Source organism: Protopterus annectens, chromosome 1.part0, assembly GCF_019279795.1.
Source record: "Protopterus annectens isolate FY-2018-M chromosome 1.part0, PAN1.0, whole genome shotgun sequence".
In the NCBI taxonomy this organism is placed as follows: Eukaryota; Metazoa; Chordata; order Ceratodontiformes; family Protopteridae; genus Protopterus; species Protopterus annectens.
Window position 1 is genome coordinate 519,790,480 of NC_056725.1, and position 22,443 is coordinate 519,812,922.

General features: G+C 47.4%; 1 protein-coding gene across 1 annotated transcript in view; it reads left to right on the forward strand.

Moving 5' to 3' along the window:
- Positions 1-22,443, forward strand: part of LOC122789622 (serine/threonine-protein phosphatase 2A 56 kDa regulatory subunit delta isoform-like) — a 1,584,804-nt gene that overhangs the window by 332,397 nt on the left and 1,229,964 nt on the right. The window contains exon 4 of the mRNA XM_044057373.1: positions 560-567. Within this exon, the coding sequence (XP_043913308.1) occupies positions 560-567 (8 nt within the window). The remainder of the gene's footprint in view (positions 1-559; positions 568-22,443) is intronic.

Below are 22,443 nucleotides of genomic sequence, written 5' to 3' on the forward strand. Positions count from 1 at the left end.
ATTTTTCAAGAGAGGCTCAGGAAGAAAAAAAGCTTGGTGGCAGAACAGTTAAATTTGGAAATCATGTTATTCAAATTTAAAAAAAAAAGTTAGTGTTCTGAGTCAGTTACCAGTAAGAACAATACAACTATTTTAGAGTAATTTCAGAAATTTACAGTAAGTACTGAAATTTTGTCATACAAGCTGGATATTTCAGTCGAATCCAGTAGTGTTACATGCCTACTGAAGGATGAATTATGCCTCTTTTACTTGTCATTTGATGGTACTGGGGAAAGGCTGTGATAAGTGTGTTGGTGTATATACTTAACACTGTTTTCATTAGATGAAGGTAAGAGGATAAATGCTGCAGATAGGACCCGGCCCATCTTTCTTGTACCCATAGATCTTGAGGCCAGCAGGATTTTGTCATCTTGGTATTTAAAACTTTTGTCAGGCTTAAACATTATTACTTTTTACTCCTAATCCTTATATATAGGAGAACACCACCAGATCTCTTATACCACGTGTAAGGTTTGTTTGCATGTGGAAACCGCTTTAGGCCACTTTTTTTAATTTTCAGTTTTTCAGGTGAGTTTTAGTAGCTTTCACAAGGATTTCAGTGTTTTATATGTTTATTTTTTCCTGTCACTTCCATTCATGGGCATGTTTGACTGCAAGGTCAGTATTTGAAAGTTTATTTTGTCAGCTCCCGTTTGAGTTAATCATATTCTTACTGCAAGTGTCTTGCTGTGCAGATTCTGTTATAGTTTCTTTAGTGTTGTGCTGAGCATGAAACTATTAATTGTGGAATATCTTTCTAGTGTATTCTGTATTCATTAGACATTGAGTGCTTGTTTTGACAACTGACATTTCTTATCTCAAGCTTAATAGTTGATCTTAAGTAGTCCAATCTCACCTTCATTCTTTACATATGGGATCGGCTCTGACTCTGCCTATTTACAAGCTGGAAGACTTCTGGTTGGCTCGTGGCTAGGTAGGCATCATATGGTGCACCAGTACAATCCCCAGATCTCGTTTGCCACGTCGACGATTTCGGTTGTGCTTCTCTTTGGCTCTGGCTAAGTGTTTGCATATTTTTCACTTTTATCAAAGTTTTTCGGAGCCGACCATTGAGACTACTACTTGGAGCCGGTCTATGGACCCTCTACCAGTCTCCTTGTTAGTGAAGTCTCCTGTACCTTCGAGATCTCGATCTCCAACTGTGTCATCCAGGTCCCCAGGAGTTTATCAGAAGATGATGTGGAGAGTGTAGTGTTGAGACGTTTGAAGTCGTGTGCTTTGCCTAAATTGTTGTTGGCGCCTTTCCAGTCGGCTCCGGAGCCACTCGAGCCCGTTCAACCCTCTGTATTCATTCCTCTTCTGAGCCATGCTGGTCTTTCGGAGCCTGAGTGCTTGGTACCACCAGTGGAATCTTTGGCTCCAGCTCCCATTGTGGCTATTTCAGAGCAGAGTTCAGCTCCGACACTTTCGGTGCTGTCTGTAGTGTCCAGGGATCGAAGCTGTCCGGTCGACCCTAACAGGAATGCTTGGAACCGGACTTCTTCGGTTCTGAGTCTTCCTCGCGACATGTCGGCTAGGGTGATTTCGGACACTGCGTCTATCTCGGAACTGATGGCTCTGGCACCAACGGCATCCTTGGTCTCATCGGAGCCTGAGAGGTCGGCTTTCGAGATGATGAGTGTGCTGTCCCAGCCGTCCGCTACTACCAGAAGTACCGGCACTCTTTCCCTCCCATAGCACTTACTTCTGTCTCGGCTCCTACTCCCTCCAGCGGCAGCAGAGGCCCTCAGGGGCCACCGTCCGGTGGCACCCATTCTTCCAAGACCTCCTCGGAATGTCCTTCCGAGGAGCCCCCACGGAAGAGGACTTGTAAGAGGAAGCATGTCGATTCCCGGGATGAGTCTTTGGCATCTGACACTGACCTCGAGGAGTCTGAAGGGTCCCCCAAGTCGTCATCTGATGATGTCTCCTTCGTAGACATCCTGCAGATCCTAAAACAGAGGTGTGGCTGGCCCACTGTCACCCCTTCTGAGGAGGAGTCTGTATACCTGAAGGCTTTCGGGTCTCAACCTTTTGCCTCTTGGGTGTCTCCACCTTTCGATGAACTGATGGATTTAGTTAGCCGAAAGGTGTGGGATACTCCTGATGCCATGGAGCCAGTTCTCAGGAGACCGAACAAGTTACTTTCTTCCCCTCCAGGAAAAGACTTTTTATCTAAAGGTGTGCCCCTAGATACCATGGTGGTGGAGGCGGCCACTAAGGAGGAGTTAGCTGAGATTTCTTCTTCTGTTCATCCACCAAATAAGGAGTCTCGAATGATGGACAGATATGGGAAGCATATCTTTTTTCTTCAGCGGCATTTACCCTTAGATTGCTGAATTACCTTACTCACTTTACAAGGCTCCAGAGAGATCTCTCTAAAGAGTTAGGAGATTCTCTACAAGGTGCATGGACTAGGTTTCTGCCCAGTTGTCCACCTTGAACTCTATCGTTAACTCCTCCTTGCGGCTTATTTCACATGCGGCCGATGGAGCGAGTAGAGCAGCGGGTTCAGGAATTTCCCTGAGGCGTCATTCCTAGATGCGTTTGTGTAACTTTGCAGAACCATTTAAGTCTACCTTTACCAACGCCCCATTCGATGGTTCCTCATTGTTTGGATCCAAGGTAAAGGGCACTCTCACCCGGTGCGAGCAAGAAGGAAAAAAAAAGTCTCTGCCGTGGGAGTATGTTTTACTGTTCCCTCCAGACCATACCCTAAGGGTCAGAGGGGAGGTAGAATGTGGTTCAAGAAGTCCCAGAAGTTTTTCCAGGAGGCACAGGGTGACTCCTCCTTCAGAGGCAGAGGAAGAAATGGTAGACATCACCCTAGAGGCAGGAGCGGTCCGCAAAACCAGGGAGGTCACGATCCCTTTCGGGGCCTTACCAGCGCTCCTGATGTGGGGCCCGACTGTGCTTCTCGGGGGCCGGTCGGGGGTCGCATTTTTTTGTATCCAGAAGCCTGACTAAGTATCACTCAAGACAAGTGGGTACAAAGAATTATTACCAGAGGTTATGTAATACCCTTTTCTCTTCCACCTTTTGTTCCCAAGAAGATCCCAGATATTCCACCCAATCACAGGGATCAGGCAGCTGTGGAGGTCACCTAGTTGCTGTCAAAAAGGGTCATCCAAACCGTCCCAGCAGACCAAATAGGATCCAGAACTTAATCCAGATTCATTTTAGTGCCAAAACGTACAGGGGACTGGAGGCCCATTCTGGTGATGTGATGCCTACCTAGCCACGAGCCAACCAGAAGTCTTCCAGCTTGTAAGTAGGCCGAGTCAGAGCCGATCCCACAGCAGATTGAATGAATCAGTAAAGAAGGGCAAGTTTTGGATGGTAACACTGCAGTCTTTACTCCTGTTGTTAAGTATAAACAATTGGATGTGCTGAATAGATCTCCAAGATGCTTACTACCACATAAAAATAGACAGGGTGTCAACGAGTCATCTACACTTCCGGCTGGGAGCCAGTCACTTCCAGTTCCGTGCTCTGCCCTTTGGTCCCACCACAGCCCCCAGGGTGTTCAAATGTATCGCAGTGGTGAAAGCTCACCTGAGACGTCGAGGATTCCAGGTGTTTCCGTATTTGGACGACTGGCTCCTGACCGCCCCCACCAGGCATCTACTCCTTCAGAGCAGAGACAATACTATTCAGCTTTGTGCCCAACTGAGAATCTCTGTAAATTGGGAAAAATCTGCCTTATTACCCTCTCAATCTGTGAGTTTTATAGGCACAGAGGTAGACACAGTAAACGTGGTGGTTAGTCTTCCTGCCGAAAGGGCACAAAACCTGGTGCTTCAAATTCAGCTTCTTCTCCCCTTGCGAATGGTCAAAGCCAAGATTGTTCTGCAGCTCCTTGGGACTATGGCTCCCACCATACTATTAGTGCCACTAGCCTGGTAACACATGAATTCTTCATTGGCTCCTGTTATCCCAATGGTCCTTCCAGCACCTTCCATTATCCCATCACATTCTACTGACAGAATCTTGCAAGAAGGGCCCCCTTTGGTGGACATTACCCAGTCAACTGACCACGGGCGCTTCAATTGTTCCTCTCCAACCCGTTGCCACGGATGCCTCACAGATAGGGTGTGGGGGGCATTATCTAGGCAGGACTGTCCAAGGCACATGGCAAGACCATGAGGCCCACCTGCATATCAGCGTTCTAGAGATGAGGGCGGTGCTCCTGACATTGCAAGCACTTCACGACCTTCTTCCTCTGGGGACTATTGCAATACAGTCAGACAACATGTCGGTAGTATGGCATACTCAGACAAATGGAAGAGATTCTGCGCCTGGAACCAGTCTGTCAAGAGGCCATGCGAGTTTGGGAATGGGTGATATCTTCCCAGTGTTTTCTGGTGGTGATGCACATTCCAGTGACGACCAACGTGATAGCCGACGAGCTCAGCTGGGCAATCTTGATGCCCAGCTGAGTGGTCTCTGAAACAGGAAATGGCGGAAAAGATTTTCCGCAGGTGGGGACAGCCTTGCTGCAATCTCTTTGCCAGCCCAGTCATTGCCAAATGCAGCAGCTACTTTTCCCTCATCCCCCCACCGGGAGAGTCACCCAGAGACTCACTTGTTCACGATTGGCCCCTGGGTCTCCTGTATGCTTTTCCTCCTTTTCCTCTCATTCCCAAGGTGATTCAGAAAGTGAAATGGTGGAAAGCAAATTGATCCTCATTGCTCCTTACTGGCCTCATCAGGTTTGGTTCCCCTTCCTTGGGCCTCTTCTTCTGGACGATCCTTGGATTCTGGACCCAGTTCCAGACCTGTTGACTCGCATGTCAGGTTCGCTTCAGCCCTCCTTACCCTCAATTTCACAGCGTGGCTGCTCCATTTCCTTCCCTAGTCAGGCTTCACGACTTCTCGCCTTCTGTGACTCATATCCTTCCGTCTTCTCATAAACCTTCCACTAGGAAACTTTATTCCAGTAAAAGGAAAAGATTCTCTCTTTGGGCGAAGAAAATGGATGTTGACCCCTTCACTGCCTCCATTCCAGTGGTTTTGGAATTTCTTTCTGAACTATTTCACCAAGGATCTGCGGCTGCCACTATCAGTGTCCAGTTGGCAGTGATTTCAAATTTCCATTTGGGTTTTCCACATTCTAACTTGATGTCTAATAAATTGTGCAAAACCTTCCTCAAAGGTGCCACTTTGCTAAGACCTCCGGTTCAAGAGCCTGTGGCCCCATGGGATTTAAACTGTGTCATCAAAATTAACATATCCACCCTTTGAGCCTTCTCATTCATGCTCTTTGAAGTTCTTATTTTGGAAGATATTGTTTTTGGTGGCTATCACGTCTGCCAGACGGGTGTCAGAATTGCAAGCCTTGTCTGTTAAACCGCCTTATCTGATTTTTCATAAAGACAGGGTTGTCCCTTCATACTAACCCTTCCTTTGTCCCCAATGTCTGTTCCCATACCACTTTGAATCAGTCTATAGAACTTACTGTTTTCTTTCCGAATCACTGCAATGCAGCTGAATACAGGTTTCACCAATTGGATGTCCATAGACAATTACGTTTTTATTTGCACCGGACTGAAGACATTAGAAAATCGGATCAGTTATTGATTTCCTTCTCCGAATCCAGGTTGGGCTTACCAGTTTCCAAAGTGACTCTCTCTAACTAGATTTCTAGCTGTATAGCTTATGTTTACAGTTCTGAGGATAAACCTTTACCCTTTAAAATAAAGGCTCATTCTAGCAGATCTCAATCTATCCCTGCAGCCTTTCAAGCCAGGGTTCCACTTGACAATATTTGTGCAGCTGCTACGTGGGCTACCCCTCACACTTTTATTACTCATTACAAGTTGGATTTAACCTCCAGGGGTAGAGCATCTTTTGGTTCCACGGTACTCAGGAGTATTTTTCCTTGAGCCTCCCAAGGATAAGGTGCTAGGGACGCTGTCCCATATGTAAAGAATGAAGGTGAGATAGGACTACTTAAAGAAGTTATGTACTTACCATAACATTCCATATTAATAATCCATCTCACCCTTCATTCTTTCAAACCCGCTCTCCTGCCCCCATCTTGGAAGTACCTGGAGACAGAAAAATACTAATTTCATTATTTATGGACACCTTTTAGTGTTGGCGTCTTCTGTAGGCTGTTATTTCTTCTAGTCAGCAGCAAACAAGATCTGGGGATTGTACTGATACACCATGGGATACCTACCTAGCCACGAGCCAACCAGAAGTCTTCCAGCTTGTAAATAGGCCAAGTCGGAGCCTAGGATTGGCTCCGATCCCATATGTAAAGAATGAAGGGTGAGATGGGCTACTAACATGGAACGTTATGGTAAATACATAACTTCTTTTTCTGAGGTCTTTTAATATGGAATGGGTATTTTTGGTACGGTTTGTCATGGGTCTAAAATTTTTTTGTTACTAATGAGCTTATTCTTTGCTTTCTCCCACCCCTTTTTATATTGATCTCTAACATAGTCATCTGAAGATGGGAGGTGTATTTGTGAGGTTGACGTTTATATTTTTAGCTAATAGTTATCCTTAGTTTGTGGAAGCAATAAGTAGTGACAAGTCTGCCCGTTCAGGAGCTTGCCTTTGTCTGAAGTCAAACCCCAACAAGTTCGAGTGAGTGGTGGTGATCGTAAAGTGACAAGGCTGCTAGGAGGCAAGAATTTCCTGTACTTGGATATATGGCTCTTTGCTTATCCCTTCTTCAGATCAGTTGCACCTTTAGATGTTAAGTTGTCTATCTCGCCTTTGTTCTTGCTGGTTGGGATCGGAGCCGATCCTCGGCTCCGACTCTGCCATCTTCTATAGCTCGAGAGCTGTTTACTGGCTCGAGGCTACCCCTTATCCCATGATGCCTAGCGCTAGCTACCCAGATCTCGTTTGCCGCTTCAGTTGCAAGGTGTCGTTTTTCTGGCTCAGGCTTGTATTGGCTTTCTTATAGAACTTTTTTTCTGAGTGGGTATTGTTAACTTTTAGTTTTCTACTTGCAGTAGTCAAGTGTATTTTTGTAGTTCCTTCCCTTCCCCTTAGAACTCGTTTTAATTAGAGAGTTCTCCCCCTCCCCTTCCTTATCCTTTTCTTGTCAGGTTAGCCATTTAGGGTAGAGGCTTTCCTTATACCTTCTTGTTCGGCCAAAGTACCCACAAATTATTACATAGACAGTAACCCACTGAGTACGGAAAAAGTAATCAGAGACTTGGGGACCCAAGTCGATAGTGACCTCTCATTTGACACCCACGTTGCCAAAGTGGTTAGCAAGACTTTCTACCTTGCCCACCTTATCATGAAGGGATTCACATCCAGATCAAAGGAGGTCATTGTACCCCTATACTCCTCCCTTATCAGGCCCATGATGGAGTACAATGCCCCATTTGGTATGTACCTCACCCGGCACTTGCAACAGCTAGAGAGACCCCAAAAGTACCTTACCAAGAGGATCAAGGGTCTCCAACATATGTCATATGCTGCCAGACTAAAGAAACTCCAGCTCTATTCAGTAGCATACCGCCTACACAGAGGTGATCTGTGCCTGACGTACAAGGCCATGTCCAATCAGGAATTGATGGACATGCTCCACCTCAAAAAATCCAAATCCATCAGAACCACGAGAGCTAAAGATTTAAACCTCAGCACAAATATGAATAGGACATGCTGGAGGGACAGATTCATAACTCAGAGGCTTCCCATACTCTGGAACAGAATCCCAGTTCATGTTAGGCAGAGCCACTCACTGACTCTCTTCAAGAGAAATCTTGATGAGTGGATGGGAGATCGTAGGTTTACCCCAGGGGTCATCTCTGTGTCACTACTAGACAGACGCACAGTAAACTAATTCTATTATGTAAGGGGGTCTTCACTGTGTCACTACTAGACAGAGGCACTGTATTCTAAATCTATTCTGTACACTTTTGTACCATACCATGGGGTGGTGAAAGCCACATCACTATGGCTAGGCTTATAAATGCCCCAGGGCAGATAGCCTAGTACTAAACTATGAATGCCAGACCTGCCACAACATCAATGGGCAGAGGCACAAAAACAAATTTCAGCCCTCATGGACATGAGAGCTATTCAAAAAGTACCACAACAGGAACAAGGACAAGGTTTTTACTCAAGACTCTTCCTGGTCCCCAGAAAGGACAAGGCCTGGAGGCCCATACTAGACATTTCAATTCTAAATACTTACCTGGACATTCCGAAATTCAAAATGTTGACATTACAGCAGCTTCTACCCATGCTGGGCAAGAAGGCTTGGCTGGTTACTCTGGTCCTCAGAGGCATACCTGCATGTCCCTATCAGACAAAATTGCAGAAGATACCTCAGATTCAAAGCTGGTACAATGCACTACCAATTCTCTGCACTGCCCTTTGGCTTATCTACTGCGCCCAGGGTCTTCACAAAGTGCCTGGCACCAGTAATTGCATTTTTGCAGACAAAAAGGAATTCAAATATATCCATACCTGGACGACTGCCTCATTCAAGCAGAGACAAAGGACATTCTTTTACAGCATCTGGCATTTGTAAAAAGGTTGCTAATTTGTCTAGGGTACACGGTAAATGAAAAGAAGTCAAAACTAGTGCCCTCACAACAGATTATATTCCTGGGTGCCAGCTTAAATACAACGGCCCAGATGGCTTACCTCACGCCAGACAAACAAGTTCAACTAACTCAATATTTTCAACTACTGGTAAAAAAGTCCCATCTCCCTGCAAGAAAAATTCTGCAGGCCCTGGGATTCATGGCATCCTGCATACTACTAGTACCGTATGCCAGACTGCATATGAGGAAATTACAATGGTACCTAAAAAGTGTTTGGACTCAACACTCTCACAGTTTAGAAGCAGTAATACCAATGATTCCCTGCCTACAACAGGAGTTTCGATGGTGGGCACAGGCATGTCACCTAAACAAGGGTCAGCCTTTTACCCTACCCACAGCCAGGCAGACTCTAACAACAGATGCTTCGGATTACACTTGGGGAGCACACTTGGCAGGAAAATGCATTCAGGGCAAGTGGACCACAGACCAAATGCATCTTCACATCAATCAAAAAGAGATGTTGGCTGTTCAAAATGCCCTAACAGCTTTCAAGGACCTTCTGCATCCAGGACAATTATTGTTAAAGACAGACAACACCACAGTAATGCGGTACATAAACAAGCAAGGGAGCACTCATTCTTATCCCTTATGTAGGCAAGCCATGACCTTGTGGAACACAGCTCTAACATATCAAGTTCACCTGCAAGCGCAATTCCTGCCAGGGAAGAAAAATACTCTGGCAGACGATCTAAGCAGAAATATCATGGACCCTCACGAATGGAAATTGAATCCACAAATCTTCAGCATGGTAATGCAAAAATGGGGATGCCCAGACATAGATCTTTTTGCCTCCCCACTGAATTGCCAACTACAAAAATTCTGCACAAGGACTTATCACAAACAAGCATGGAAAGTAGATGCTCTTCTGTTCAGCTGGAAAAACTTAAACGTTTATGCCTTCCCGCCACTCCTTCCAAAGGTACACCTAAAAACCAGACAAGAAAAAACACAGATGATCCTGATTGCTCCAGACTGGCCACGCCAGCACTGGTACCCTATCTTAAGGAACTTAGCTCAAGGCCCACCATGGATTTTGCCTCAAATTCCACACCTTCTGACTCAACAAAACAATCTGATCCTGCACGGTCAGCTCAAAACCCTAAACCTGGCTGCATGGCAGATTCATTAGTCAAACAGGCGAAACCTCTGTCTAAAGCTGTTATGGATGTCATTTTGGAGGCCAGGAGGCCTAGCACCAGGAAAGCTTACTCAGACAAATGGAAGAGATTCTGCGCCTGGAACCAGGCTCAAAGCCTTGACCCTCTTGTTCCAAACATTCCACAGATTTTACAATACTTAACTGAGATGCTCTACAGAGGCCTATCCTTCTCATCAATTAAGATCCACGCCTCTGCCATTTCAGCACATTACAACACTGATCCTCCTTTATTCTCTCATCCCTTGCTAAAGCAGTACCTCAGAGGAGCTAAAAACATAAGACCGCCCCGGAGAGCACCAGCACCAACTTGGGACCTCAATTTCGTTTTGGAAAAACTGACCCTGTCACCTTTTGAGCCAGCTAATACAGCCAATCTAAAATTTTTATCATGGAAAACAGCTCTGCTCCTGGCAGTAACTTCAGCACGAAGAGTCTGAGCTACAGGCATTAATGGCAGTGGAACCTTTTATAATTTTTCATCAGGACAGGGTTTCTTTAAGGACAAACCCTACCTTTATGCCAAAGGTGGTATCTTGTGTGGCTCTTAACCAAACCATCCATTTGCCAACTTTTTATCCAAACCCCCAGAGTAAAGGGGAGAAACTTCTGCATTCTTTGGACATACACAGGCAGCTACACTTCTACTTGGACAAAACAAAAGCTTTCAGGAAAACTGAACAACTGATGTTATGTGATCCTATCTCGCCTACATTCTGACTGATGGGTTCGGAGCCGATCCCTCGGCCCCGACTCGGCACGCTTATGCCAAAGAGCGAAGTCTCTTATTGGCTGAGCTTACTATATCCCAGGATGCACCACTACCAGTCCTCCAGATCTCGTTTGCCGCTTCCCTGCGAAGACGTGGTCTCGAGCTGGCTGGGCTGAGTAGTTATTTTAACTAACTTTTTCTGTCAGTTTTTTGCTGTTTTTTGTCTCAAAAGCTGTTTTAACGGCTAACGCTCTTATTGTGTGTGTTTGGATTGTGAAAACTTGTTGTGTGATTGGGTTGAGTTTGATTTCGGCCCCCTCCTTCATCTAGGGCCTTCCCGCCTTCGGGCTTTAAAAAGTCAGTCAACCCTTCTAAACTTTACAGGGTTTCAGAGTTCCCTGTCATTTAAGCTATAACTGTAAGCCTATTTGTTTAGGTTGTCATCAGTAAACCAGTACTTGTATTTTTTCCTGTCAAGTTACTGGAATTGTTTATTATAATGTCTCAGACTCCTAGGCCTTCGGGCTTTAAAAAATGTTCAAAATGTGGTTTCAAAATGTCTATCACAGACGATCATTCACTCTGTGTGTATTGTTTAGGTGCAAAACACTTGCAGGAGTCATGCAGCGTATGTCACGCTTTTTCCTCAAGGGTCCTCCAGGAGAGGAAAAATAAATTGATTCTTAAGGGGTTAATTAAACCCTCCTTTGAAGAAGCCTTGGCATCCTCTCCTTCTCCGGCTAAAAAGAAAAGGGCGTCGGTTCCGACCAGTCCGTCGGATCCGACCGCCAAGAGACATAGGCAGGCCTCTCCTTCGGCTCCAAAGACTTCGGAGCCGAGGTCGGAACGGTCTGCCTCGATGCCACCAGTATCGACTCCTCTGGCTTCGGAGCCGATGGCTGGGGCATCGAGAGGCGGATCACCTTCGTCGGCTCCACTGCTCTCGGAGCCGACAAGGGTCGTCCGCACAGACACTTCCTCGGCGCCGAACTCCACCTCGGCACCGATGGAATCTGGTGTGTGTATTCCTCGGCGCCGATACTCATCGAGTCGCCTCGGAGCCGTCCCCTAGCCCTTTGGGGCCGTTGGAGAGGCCTTCTCGAACCCGTTCTATTTCCTCTCGGTCTTCGAGAATGTCAGATTCTGATATAGACAGGGTGCTCCAAAGACTGTTCCAGTCCCCAGTCTTCCAAAAATTTGTTTCGGTTCTGACCCAGTTGGCTTCGGAGCCGATGACCTTGGCCCACCCATTGCCATTCCTCCTCCGACTGCTTGGCTCCGTCGGAGCAGGTGCTGTTGGAGCCGGTGGAGATCTCAGGGTCGGCTCCGACCCTTACTCCAACCCGGCCTCGGGTCCGAGTTTGGTACGCGGACTTCTTCAGCTGGACCCGGGGTGATGTTTGGGACCTATGCTTCGGTTCCGAGCCTCCCTCGGTGCCGGCTGGGACTTCCGTCGGCTATCACGGCTCCGGAGACCGGTCACTCCCAGGATTCTGGGGTCCGGCTTTCAGGGCCATGAGGAGTGCCTTGGCCAAGTCCTCTTGCCATCTCTCCGGCTTTACCGGCACCTTCCCTGGGCATGGAGACTGGGTCTTTGGCAGTTCCCTGTCCGTAGTCAGCGGAGCCCGAGGCCTGAGGTTACCCCAGTGGGGTTCCCTCCTCCTGAGGGTTCCTCGGAGTTGTCTTCGGAGGAACCCCCAAGGAAGAGATCGTGCAAGAGGAAGCACGTGGACTCCCGAGTCTATTACATCAGACACTGATATGGATGATGCAGAGGGTCCCAAGTCGTCCTCGGATGATGTCTCATTTGCAGACATCTTAGAGATCCTCAAACAACGAGGCGGCTGGATATCCAAACCCCCTCGGACGGCCAGTCAGTGCTCCTCAAGGCCTTTGGGGCTCAGCCCTCCGCCTCCTGGGTGTCTCCGCCCTTGACGAGCTTCTGGATTTAGTTTGTCAAGGGCGTGGGAACATCCAGATACCGTGGAACCAGTCCCTTCTCGTCCAAATAAATTTTTGTCTGCTCCCCGAGAAGGAGTTCCTCACTAAAGGTGTGGCTGTAGATGCCATGGTGGTGGCATCTGCTACACAACAGGGCGTGGCAGAGGCTTCAACGTCCGTCCATCCTCCTAATAAGGAGTCTAGGAGTATGGACAGGCACGGAAGCGCACCCTGACTTCAGCGGCCTTTACTTTAAGGTCTCTGAATTATTTGGCACATTTTACCAGGCTTCAGAGGGATCTGGTCAAGGAGTTGTCAGATTCCTCTCGGTAACCTACCTGAGCAGCTAGCCCAGTCGGTTAGCTCTCAGTTGGCTATCCTTACGTCAATTTCTAACTCGTCCATGAGGCTCATTTCCTATGCGGCCGAAGGGGTAGAGCGGCAGGCACAGGCGTGGCTCACGTGAACAAGCCTGGCTCCGCTTGTGTCAGTTCGGAGGCCTTCAAGTCTTCCTTCACGACGCTCCCTTTGATGGGTCCTCATTGTTTGGACCCAAGGTTAAAGACACCCTTACCGCTGTGAGCAAGAGGGAAAAACTTTATCTGCCGTAGGTGCCCGTTATTCCACTCCCTTTCGGCCTTACCCCAAGGCTAAAGGAGGGGAAAATGTGGTTCCGCAAATCTGCAAGTTTTTCTCCCAACAGCAGGAAGATTCCCCTTCCAGAGGCAGAGGACGGGAAATTTTTCAGGGAGACGCCGTCCCAGAGGCAGCAGAGGGCCCGCAATTCTGGAGACCGCGAGTCCTTTCGTGGCTCTTCAGCCTCCCACACGTCATGAGGGATTGCCCGGCTGTGCTGCTCGAGCCAGTCTGGTGTCGTTTGCCAAGCACCTAAAAGCCTGGGAGTCAATCACTCAGGACAGATGGGTGCTTCGGATCATTGCCGGAGGTTACACCATCCCATTCACATACTCGCCCCACCGTCCAAAAGAATCCCGGACCCACCACCCAGTCAAAGGGAAATGGCAGCCGCAGAAGCTTTAAAGCTGCTAGAAAAGGAGTCATCCAACCGGTCCCCACAGACCAGATCGGATCAGGAAATTACTCCAGGTTCTTTTAGTGCCAAAAGACAGGGGACCTGAGACCAATATTGGATCTCAGCAGACTGAACCAATCCGTCCACGAAATCCAAATTCGAATGGTCACGTTACAATCCATTCTCCCATTGTTGGAGAAGGATGTTTGGATGTGCTCCATAGACCTCAAGGACGCCTATTATCACATACCGATACATCAGGCGTCCAGAAGGTATCTGCGCTTCAGCCTGGGAGTCAGTCATTACCAATTTTGCGCTCTGCCCTTTGGTCTCACCACAGCCCCAGGGTGTTCACCAAGTGTTTGGCAGTAGTGACGGCTCACCTGAGAAGTCTTGGATTCCAAGTGTTTCCCTATCTCGACGACTGGCTCCTGACTGCCACCACCAGGCATCTACTAATGGACAACCTCAAAGCCACCATCTCCCTGGGTATTACCCTGGGGATTACATTCAGTTGGTCAAAGTCTGTCTTGCTGCCCTCTCAACGCATAAAGTTTATAGGAGCAGAGATAGACTCAAGATTGATGCGCGTCTTTCTTCCTGCCGAAAGGATCCAAACTTTTCAGGGCCAAGTTCAAGCTCTGATCTCGAGATCCAAAGCCCCAGCCAGGATGGTCCTACAAGTTTTAGGCTCAATGTCTGCCACGGTTCTCTTAGTTCCTCTGGCAAGATTACACATGAGGATTCTTCAGTGGCTATTGTCAACTCAATGGTCCTTTCAGGATCTTCCCCTCAATCATCACATCATGATTACGGATATATGCAAAAGGGACCTTCGCTGGTGGCTTCAGACATCCAATTTGGATCAAGGAAAACCCTTTGTTCTTCCCCCTCCAGTGGTTACCCTGACGACAGATGCCTCCCAGATAGGGTGGGGGGGGGGCATTGTCTGGGCAGGCTAGTTCAGGGCTCCTGGCTTCCGGACGAAGCTCTTCTCCACATCAACGTGTTGGAGATGAGGGCTGTACTTCTATCCCTACAAGCCTTACACAAATTTCTTCCTCAGGGCATCATCGCCATCCACACAGACAACATGTCGGTGGTTTGGTATCTGAACAAACAAGGAGGGACCAGATCATACCCCCTTTGCAGAGAGGCCATGAGAGTGTGGGAATGGGCTGTGGCTACCAACCGCTTCTTGGTAGCGACCCACATCCCGAGAAAGTCAAATATATTGGCAGACAAATTAAGCAGGACAATTCTCTCTCCTCACGAGTGGTCTCTAAACCACACAGTAGCAGCTCAGGTTTTCAAGAGATGGGGGACGCCGTGCTGCGACCTATTTGCCACTCCACAAAACACCAAGTGCCAAAGGTTCTTCTCCTTGATCCCACATCAGGGAGTACCAGCCATGGATGCTCTAGCACAACCTTGGCCAGCGGGGCTACTTTATGCCTTTCCTCCAATTCCACTTCTTCCCAAAGTTATTCAAAAAGCTTCTCAACTGGGGTCTTCAATGATACTGATTGCCCCATACTGGCCTCGTCAGATATGGTTTCCTTACCTGAAGAAGCATGCAGTGGACGATCCGTGGATCTTAGACCTGATTCCGGACTTGCTAATCCATCAGTCGGGACATCGGCATCAGTCCCTTCGATCTTTGAAATTGACAGCTTGGCTCCTCCACTTCCAACCTTAGTTAGAAGGCATACACTAGACCCGGAAGTTGTTCACATTTTATCTTCGGCCCACAAACCCACCACTAACAAATTGTACCTCAGTAAGTGGAAGAGGTTTGCTATCTGGGCTCAACTCAAAGGCTTAGACCCTATCACTGCTCCTGTCCCAGAGGTTTTGAAATTCTTAACATCCCTGTTTAATCAGGGATCTTCTGTCTCAACTATTAAAGTCCAACTAGCGGCTATCTCGAAATTCCACGAATCCATGGATCCTCCTCTAATGAGCAGCAGACTATGCAAAACTTTCATTAAAGGTGCGAGCCTATTAAGACCACCAATTTTTCATCCTGCACCTCCGTGGGATCTTGATTTGGTGCTTCGCATTAACATCTCCCCTTCGAACCGGCTGCTACATGCGAGTTAAAATATCTGTCTTGGAAAACTGCATTCTTAGTTGCAATTACTTCTGCAAGAAGAGTTTCAGAGCTTCAAGCCCTGTCTATTAAGCCACCGTACTTGATTTTCCACAAGGATAGAGTATCACTTAGGCCTAACCCATCCTTTGTCCCAAAGGTCTGTTCTAGTTTCTGTCTCCAACAATCTCTAGAGCTACCAGTTTTCTTTCCAAAATTCTCCAATGAAGCAGAATACACTCTCCATAAATTGGATGTTCACAGGCAATTACGCTTCTATTTAGACAGGACTCAGCAACTTCGTAAGTCAGACCAGTTGTTTGTGTCCTTCTCAGATAATAAATTGGGCCAAACCATCACAAAAGCTACTATCTCAAAATGGATCAGAGATTGCATAACTCAGGCTTATTCTTCTTCCAATAAGCAACTTGCAACATCTATCAAAGCTCATTCTACCAGAGCTATGGCTACCTCTATAGCTTTTCATTCCAAGCTCGCTATATCGGAAATTTGTGCTGCGGCTACTTGGTCCAACCCGCACACTTTCATTTCCCACTACAAATTGGATGTGGCATCTAAAGGACGAGCATCATTTGGTTCCACGGTACTCAGGAGTGTTTTCCAGTGAGCCACCCAGGATTCAGGTGCTAGGGACGCTGTCCCATCAGTCAGAATGTAGGCGAGATAGGATCACATAACATCTTTTAGTTATGTACTCACCATAACTTCAGATGTTTGGGATCCATCTCGCCACATTCCTAATACCCACCCTCCTTCCCCTGCCTTGGAGATCAGAAGAGATTGAGCGGTTTTGAGTTCTACTGTTTTATCTTGTTTCATCTGACGATGTTATATAAGCAGGGTATGCATGTGTGCATGTATGCGGACAAACTAGATCTGGGGGACTGGTAGTGGTGCATCCTGGGATATAGTAAGCTCAGCCAATAAGAGACTTCGCTCTTTGGCATAAGCGTGCCGAGTCGGAGCCGAGGGATCGGCTCCGAACCCATCAGTCAGAATGTAGGCGAGATGGATCCCAAACATCTGAAGTTATGGTGAGTACATAACTAAAAGTTTGTAGCATATGCTGCAGGATCACAGGGCAAGGCTATCTCAAAGCAGACTATATCCAAATGGATAGGACACTGTATTCATTACTGCTACACACAGCATGGAAAATCAGTCCCAAATACCATTAGGCCACATTCCACCAGGGCAACAGCCACTTCAACAGTCTTTCTCAGAGGAGTACCTACCAAGGAAATTTTGGAGGCTGCAACTTGGAGTTCAGTGCACACCTTTACCAAGCATTACCACCTGCCTCTTTACTCTAAATCCAGAGCAGGATTTGCCACTGCAGTTCTGCAGGGCCTCATAGCCAATCCTAACTCTTTATAGACCAGCCACCCAACCTTAGCTTTGGGATTCTACCCAAGTGTAATGACTGCAGCAGTGTAACATGATGAACATAGTACAGTTTTGTACCTACCATAAATGTAGATGTTCGAGTGTTCACACTGCTGCAGTCCAGGTTACCCTCCCTCCATCCCCTCTGAACTAGCTGGACTTATCTATACCTTTCTGTCCTATACAACCTTTGTGGTGTATTTGCTTGTAACTGAAGGTATTGTTTTTGTTTTATATGTATATTTTGTATTAGCAATATGTATTGCCTACCTACTTGGGGGCACCTGACATCTGGGGCAAGAAAAACTGAAGAAAATGGCATCTGATGCATCTTGTATACCCCTGGCGCACTGACGTCAGGCAAGAAGCGACATCAACCGACGCCGGACTAAGACTTTGGAACTTCGGCTGACTGCAGGACCGCTTGACGGCAGGATAACCCAAGTGTAATGACTGCAGCGGTGTGAACACTCGAACATCTACATTTATGATGGGTACAAAATTGTACTTTTCCGTTCCTGCATCATTACCTTCTCGAGCAGCCCTGGACCCTGGATCCAATGCCAGACCTACTGATTCATCAATCAGGCGGGTTGCATCAATCCCTCCAAACACTCCAGCTCACAGCTTTGTTGCTCCACTTCCAATCCTAGCCAGGCTTCCCAGCATTTCCCCGGCCGTGTGAGAGATTATTGTGTCCTCTCACAAGTCCACAACTAGAAAAACTTATGCTAGTAAATGGAAACGTTTTTCTTGTTGGGCAGAGGCTAGGAACATAGATCCCTTTTCAGCCCCAGTCCACGAAATTTTGGAGTTCCTAGCACAACTCTTTCATTCTGGGTCCACTTCTGCTACAATCAGGGTTCAATTGGCAGCCATTTCTAACTTTCATGTTGGGTTATCTAATTCAAACATTGTCTCATAAGCTCTGTAAAGCCTTTCTAAGAGGGACTACTCTCCTTAGACCTCCAGTGAGAGATCTCCCTCCTCCTTGCGACCTTAATTTGGTACTAACCTCTTTAATTATGCCCCCCTTTGAACCTGCAGCATCCTGCTCAATTAAATTTCTGTCTTGGAAAACACACTTTCTGGTAGCTATTACATCAGCCAGACGCGTCTCTGAACTTCAGGCACTATGTATGTGTTTGTCCTCCATACTTGGTTTTACATAAGGACAGGGTTGCTCTGAGGACTAATCCATCTTTCCTTCCGAAAGTCTGCTCAGAAAATTATTTAAACCAATCTATAGACCTTCCTGTGTTTTTCCCTAACCACACCAACAAGCAGAATACAAATTATACCAACTGGGCGTTCATAGACAATTGCATTTTTACTTGCATAGGACCAAGGATACAAGGAAGTCGGACCAATTATTCCTTTCCTATGCTCTAGGCAAACAAGATCTCCCAGTTTCCAAAGTGGCCTTATCCAGGTGGTTGTCTCACATTATTACCATCATTTATCAATTGAGAAACAGAGTTGCCTATCAAACCGAAAGGTCATTCTACTAGGGCTTTGGCCACCTCTGTAGCCTTCCAATCTAGGTTGCCCATGGATTCTATTTGTGCAGCTGCCACGTGGGCAAATCCTCATACTTTTATTTCTCATTACAAGCTAGATATGGTCTCCAGGAGCAGAGCTGACTTTTGTTCCACTGTTCTGAAGAGTCTGTTCCAATGAGCTGCCCAGGATTGTAGGTGCTAGGGACACTGTCCCAACCAGCAAGAACGAAGGCTAGGTAGACAACTTAACATAAAGAAGTTATGTACCTACCATAACGTTCCATGTTAGTTGTCTTCATTTCGCCTTCCTTCTTGCGTCCCACCCTCCATTCCCCTGTCCTTTTGGATCGAGAGGAGTTTTGGTTTCACTGGCTGAGTGTTCTCTAGTTTGTTTCCTCTACTGACTTAGAGAGTATGATACGTATGCTCAACCTGTTTCTTGGGCAGGCTGTTTCTCTGGTTAAGTCTGGGGTTAGCTATTACAAATGAGATCTGGGTAGCTAGCACTAGGCATCATGGGATAAGGGGTAGTCTCGAGCCAGTAAACAGCTCTTGAGCTATAGAAGATGGCCAAGTCGGAGCCGAGGATCGGCTCCGATCCCAACCAGCAAGAAGGAAGGCGAGATGAAGACAACTAACATGGAACGTTATGGTAGGTGCAGACTTCTTTTTCTACTCCCTGGTCATACTGTTAAGTCTTTGGGTATTAGTCAGTATCCTAGTGATGCAGCTCACCCTTGCTTAGCACATCAACTTTATGGTGATATACCCTGAATACATAGTCATTCAGAACTTTCTTATCTGAAGAGAAAGCCAGAATTCTTCTGCTTTTAATCATTTACTGAAGATCCATGGAAGACAGCAGAGCAAATCCTGAATAGTCTAGGATACCTGGTGTCAGCCAGCCACATAGTATCTCATTCAAGTTTATGCATAAGTACCTTTTAGTGGGCACTATGGATGTTCTTTGTGTTTTACTGTTGCAGTCATTACATTTGGGTTATCTGCTTGCAGTAGCCCTCATTCGGCCCGATTATCAAAGTCTTGGGTCCTGCATTGGTTGCTGTCGCATCTTCCGAGACATCAGGTAGTCCGAGGTATAAAGCATGCAGCCGACGCCATTACATCAGTTTTTCTTGCCATGCAGTGCCCGAAGCAGAAGCAGTTCGCAAGTGCCGGTCGGGCGACTCCTGAAATTTTCATTTACGAGTTTCAGAACCAAAGTCTTCAACTAAAGCCAAGTACCCTTTTGGGGAAACTTTTTCTTGCTCTAAACCAATGTCAGTAAAAGTCAGTAATTGAATTTCTTGTGGAAAGCAAATACCTCAAAGATTTTCATTTGTACTGTACTCCTTGCCTACGCTCTGACAACAACGTACCTCGCTGTCGGAAATTGTCAATCTCGCCTTCATTCTTGCTGGATGGGTTCGGAGCCGATCCTCGGCTCTGACTCGGCCACTTACTAAAGCTCGAGAGCTTATTTTACCGGCTTGAGGCAACCCTATATCCCATGATGCTAGGTGATAATTCCCCAGATCTCGTTTTCCGCTTTTGCTTGCGAGGTGCGTTTTTTTACCGGCTCCTGGTAAGTCTTATAGTGTTCAGTCACCCTTTTCAGTTAATTTTTCACCTAGTTTCTTTTCAATAGTTAGTAACTACCTTTAACTCTATTACTTTTTTATACCTTCCCTTTTTATCCCTTATATCCCTCCCCCTCCACTCTTAGGTTAGGCCTTAAGCCTGCCCCTTTCCTAATTTTTCTTGGGGATCCTGTGGAGTGTTTGGGTGTGTCAATATCCCTATTAACATTTTTATTGTTAATTTATAATTTTTGAGAGTGTGTGTGTGTGTTTTTCTGTTACCTTTGTGAACCCTCGACACTGTTATGTCGAAGGAACCTAAGGAAACTAAGGTCTCAGGCTTTAAGAAGTGTGACTCGTGCTGTCAGAAAATGTCTCTGACAGACGGTCACACTTCTTGTGTTTACCTGGGACCACCTGCAGGACTCTTGTTCAGTATGTCATGCATTCAGTCCAAGAGTCCTGCAGGAGTGCAGGAACAAACTTATACTGAGGGGCTTGTTAAAGCCCGAGGGCTCCCCGACTAAGTCTGCGTCGGGGAGGCCCTCGAAACCAGCAAAACCGTCGGCTCCAAGTACTAAGCCTTAGGCTGCTGGCTCCTTGTCTGTGCCTAGATCGGCTCCGGCTGGATCCCTTTGAGTCACAAGTTCCGGTCTCGGCACCACTCTGTGCCAATACCTCTGAGCCCATGCTTTCGCTGTCTGCTCCGGCTGGAGCCGACGTGTCCTCGGCTCCGTTGGCTCCATCTAAGAGGAGGTCAAGATCCCCTTCGTTGGAGACCATCCATTCGGCTCTGAGGTCTCCCCTGCTCTCGGAGCGGAGCCATCGGAGCTGATCTTCTCGGTCGTCCAGACTTTCAGATCATGACCTTGAGAGAGTGGTAAGTAGGCTGTTAAAGTCTCAGGCATTGGCCCAGATGATTTCTAGCCCGTCTCATCAGACGGTAGCTATTAACGACTCCACCTATTTTTCCTCCTTCGACTCTCCCTCCGAGTTCGGAGCCGTGACCGTTGTGGCGTCAAAGCCGATACCTCCCCCTTCGGCTCCTTCGTCTTCCGCTCCGATCTCCTCTTTGGAGGGATCCGGGCGCCTGATCTCTCTCGTCGGCTCCGAGGGGGCGAGTGGCATCGGACCATTGTCTCTTTCTGAGACATCCTAGAAATCCTGAAGCAGAGGGGGAACTGGTCTTCCCTTAATCCTTCCGAGGACGAGTCGGTGTACCTGGAGGCGTTTGGTTCTCGACCCTCCACCTCCTGGGTGTCTCCACCTTTCAACCCCCTTATGGAAGTAGTGGCTCGGAAGGCGTGGTCGGCCTTGGATTCGGTGGAACCCACCCCTCGGAGGCCATCTAAATTCATCACAGCACCAGTTGACAAGCAATTCCTAACAAAAGATGTACCGGCGGATGCCATGGTGGTGGCTGCAGCCACCAAGAAGGAACTAGCTGATCCTTCAGTACCTATCCATCCTCCTAATAAGGATTCTAGGACCATGGATAGGTACGGTAAGCGGATGATTTCTTCAGCGACCTTTGCCATGTGGTCGCTGAATTACCTATGTCACTTCACCCGCCTTTAGAGAGATATTCTCAGAGAGTTGGGAGAAGTCTTACAGGATCCATCAGCTGCTGGGTCCCAGGATAAAATAAACTCACAGCTTGGAACCCTAAACTCAATTGTTAACTCCTCCTTGCGTCTAATTTCATATGCAGCCGATGGAGCGAGTAGGGCCGCAGGCACAGGAGTGGCCTTAAGGTGTCACGCCTGGATGCGGCTGTGTAATTTCGTGGACCCTTTCAAGGCGTCCTTCACAAATTCCCCTTCTGATGGTTCGGCTTTGTTCGGACCTCAAGTGAAAGACACCTTGACCAGATGAGAGCAAGATGGCAAGACTCTTTCTGCCGTAGGAGTCTGTTTCTCCACCCCTTCAAGACCATACCCTAAGGGTCAGAAGGGTGGGAAAATGCGGTTCCGCAAATCTCAAGGAGTCATGCCTGACGCAAGAGGTCAGTTTACCCCCAGAGGCAGAGGGGGTAACAACAACAGACGCCGCCCTAGGGGCAGAGGGGGTCCGCAGAACCAGGGTAGCAGGGAGCCTCTCTCTGACAAACCCTTCCAGCATCCCTGAGATGTTGCCCGATTGTCCACCTTCGGAGGCAGTCGGGGGAAGATTGTAGCTGTACCCAATAGCCTGGCTTTCCCTTACTCAAGACAAATGGGTACAGTCTCATATCCGAGGGTTACAAAATTCCCTTTATCCAAACCCCAATTCAACAAAAGGGAACCCTTCCAGACGTTCCACCCGGTCTAAGGGAACTAGCAGTATCAGAAATATCAAAACTGCTAGCAAAAAGAGCCATCCAGCCAGTCCCAGCAGACCAACTAGGATCCGAATCT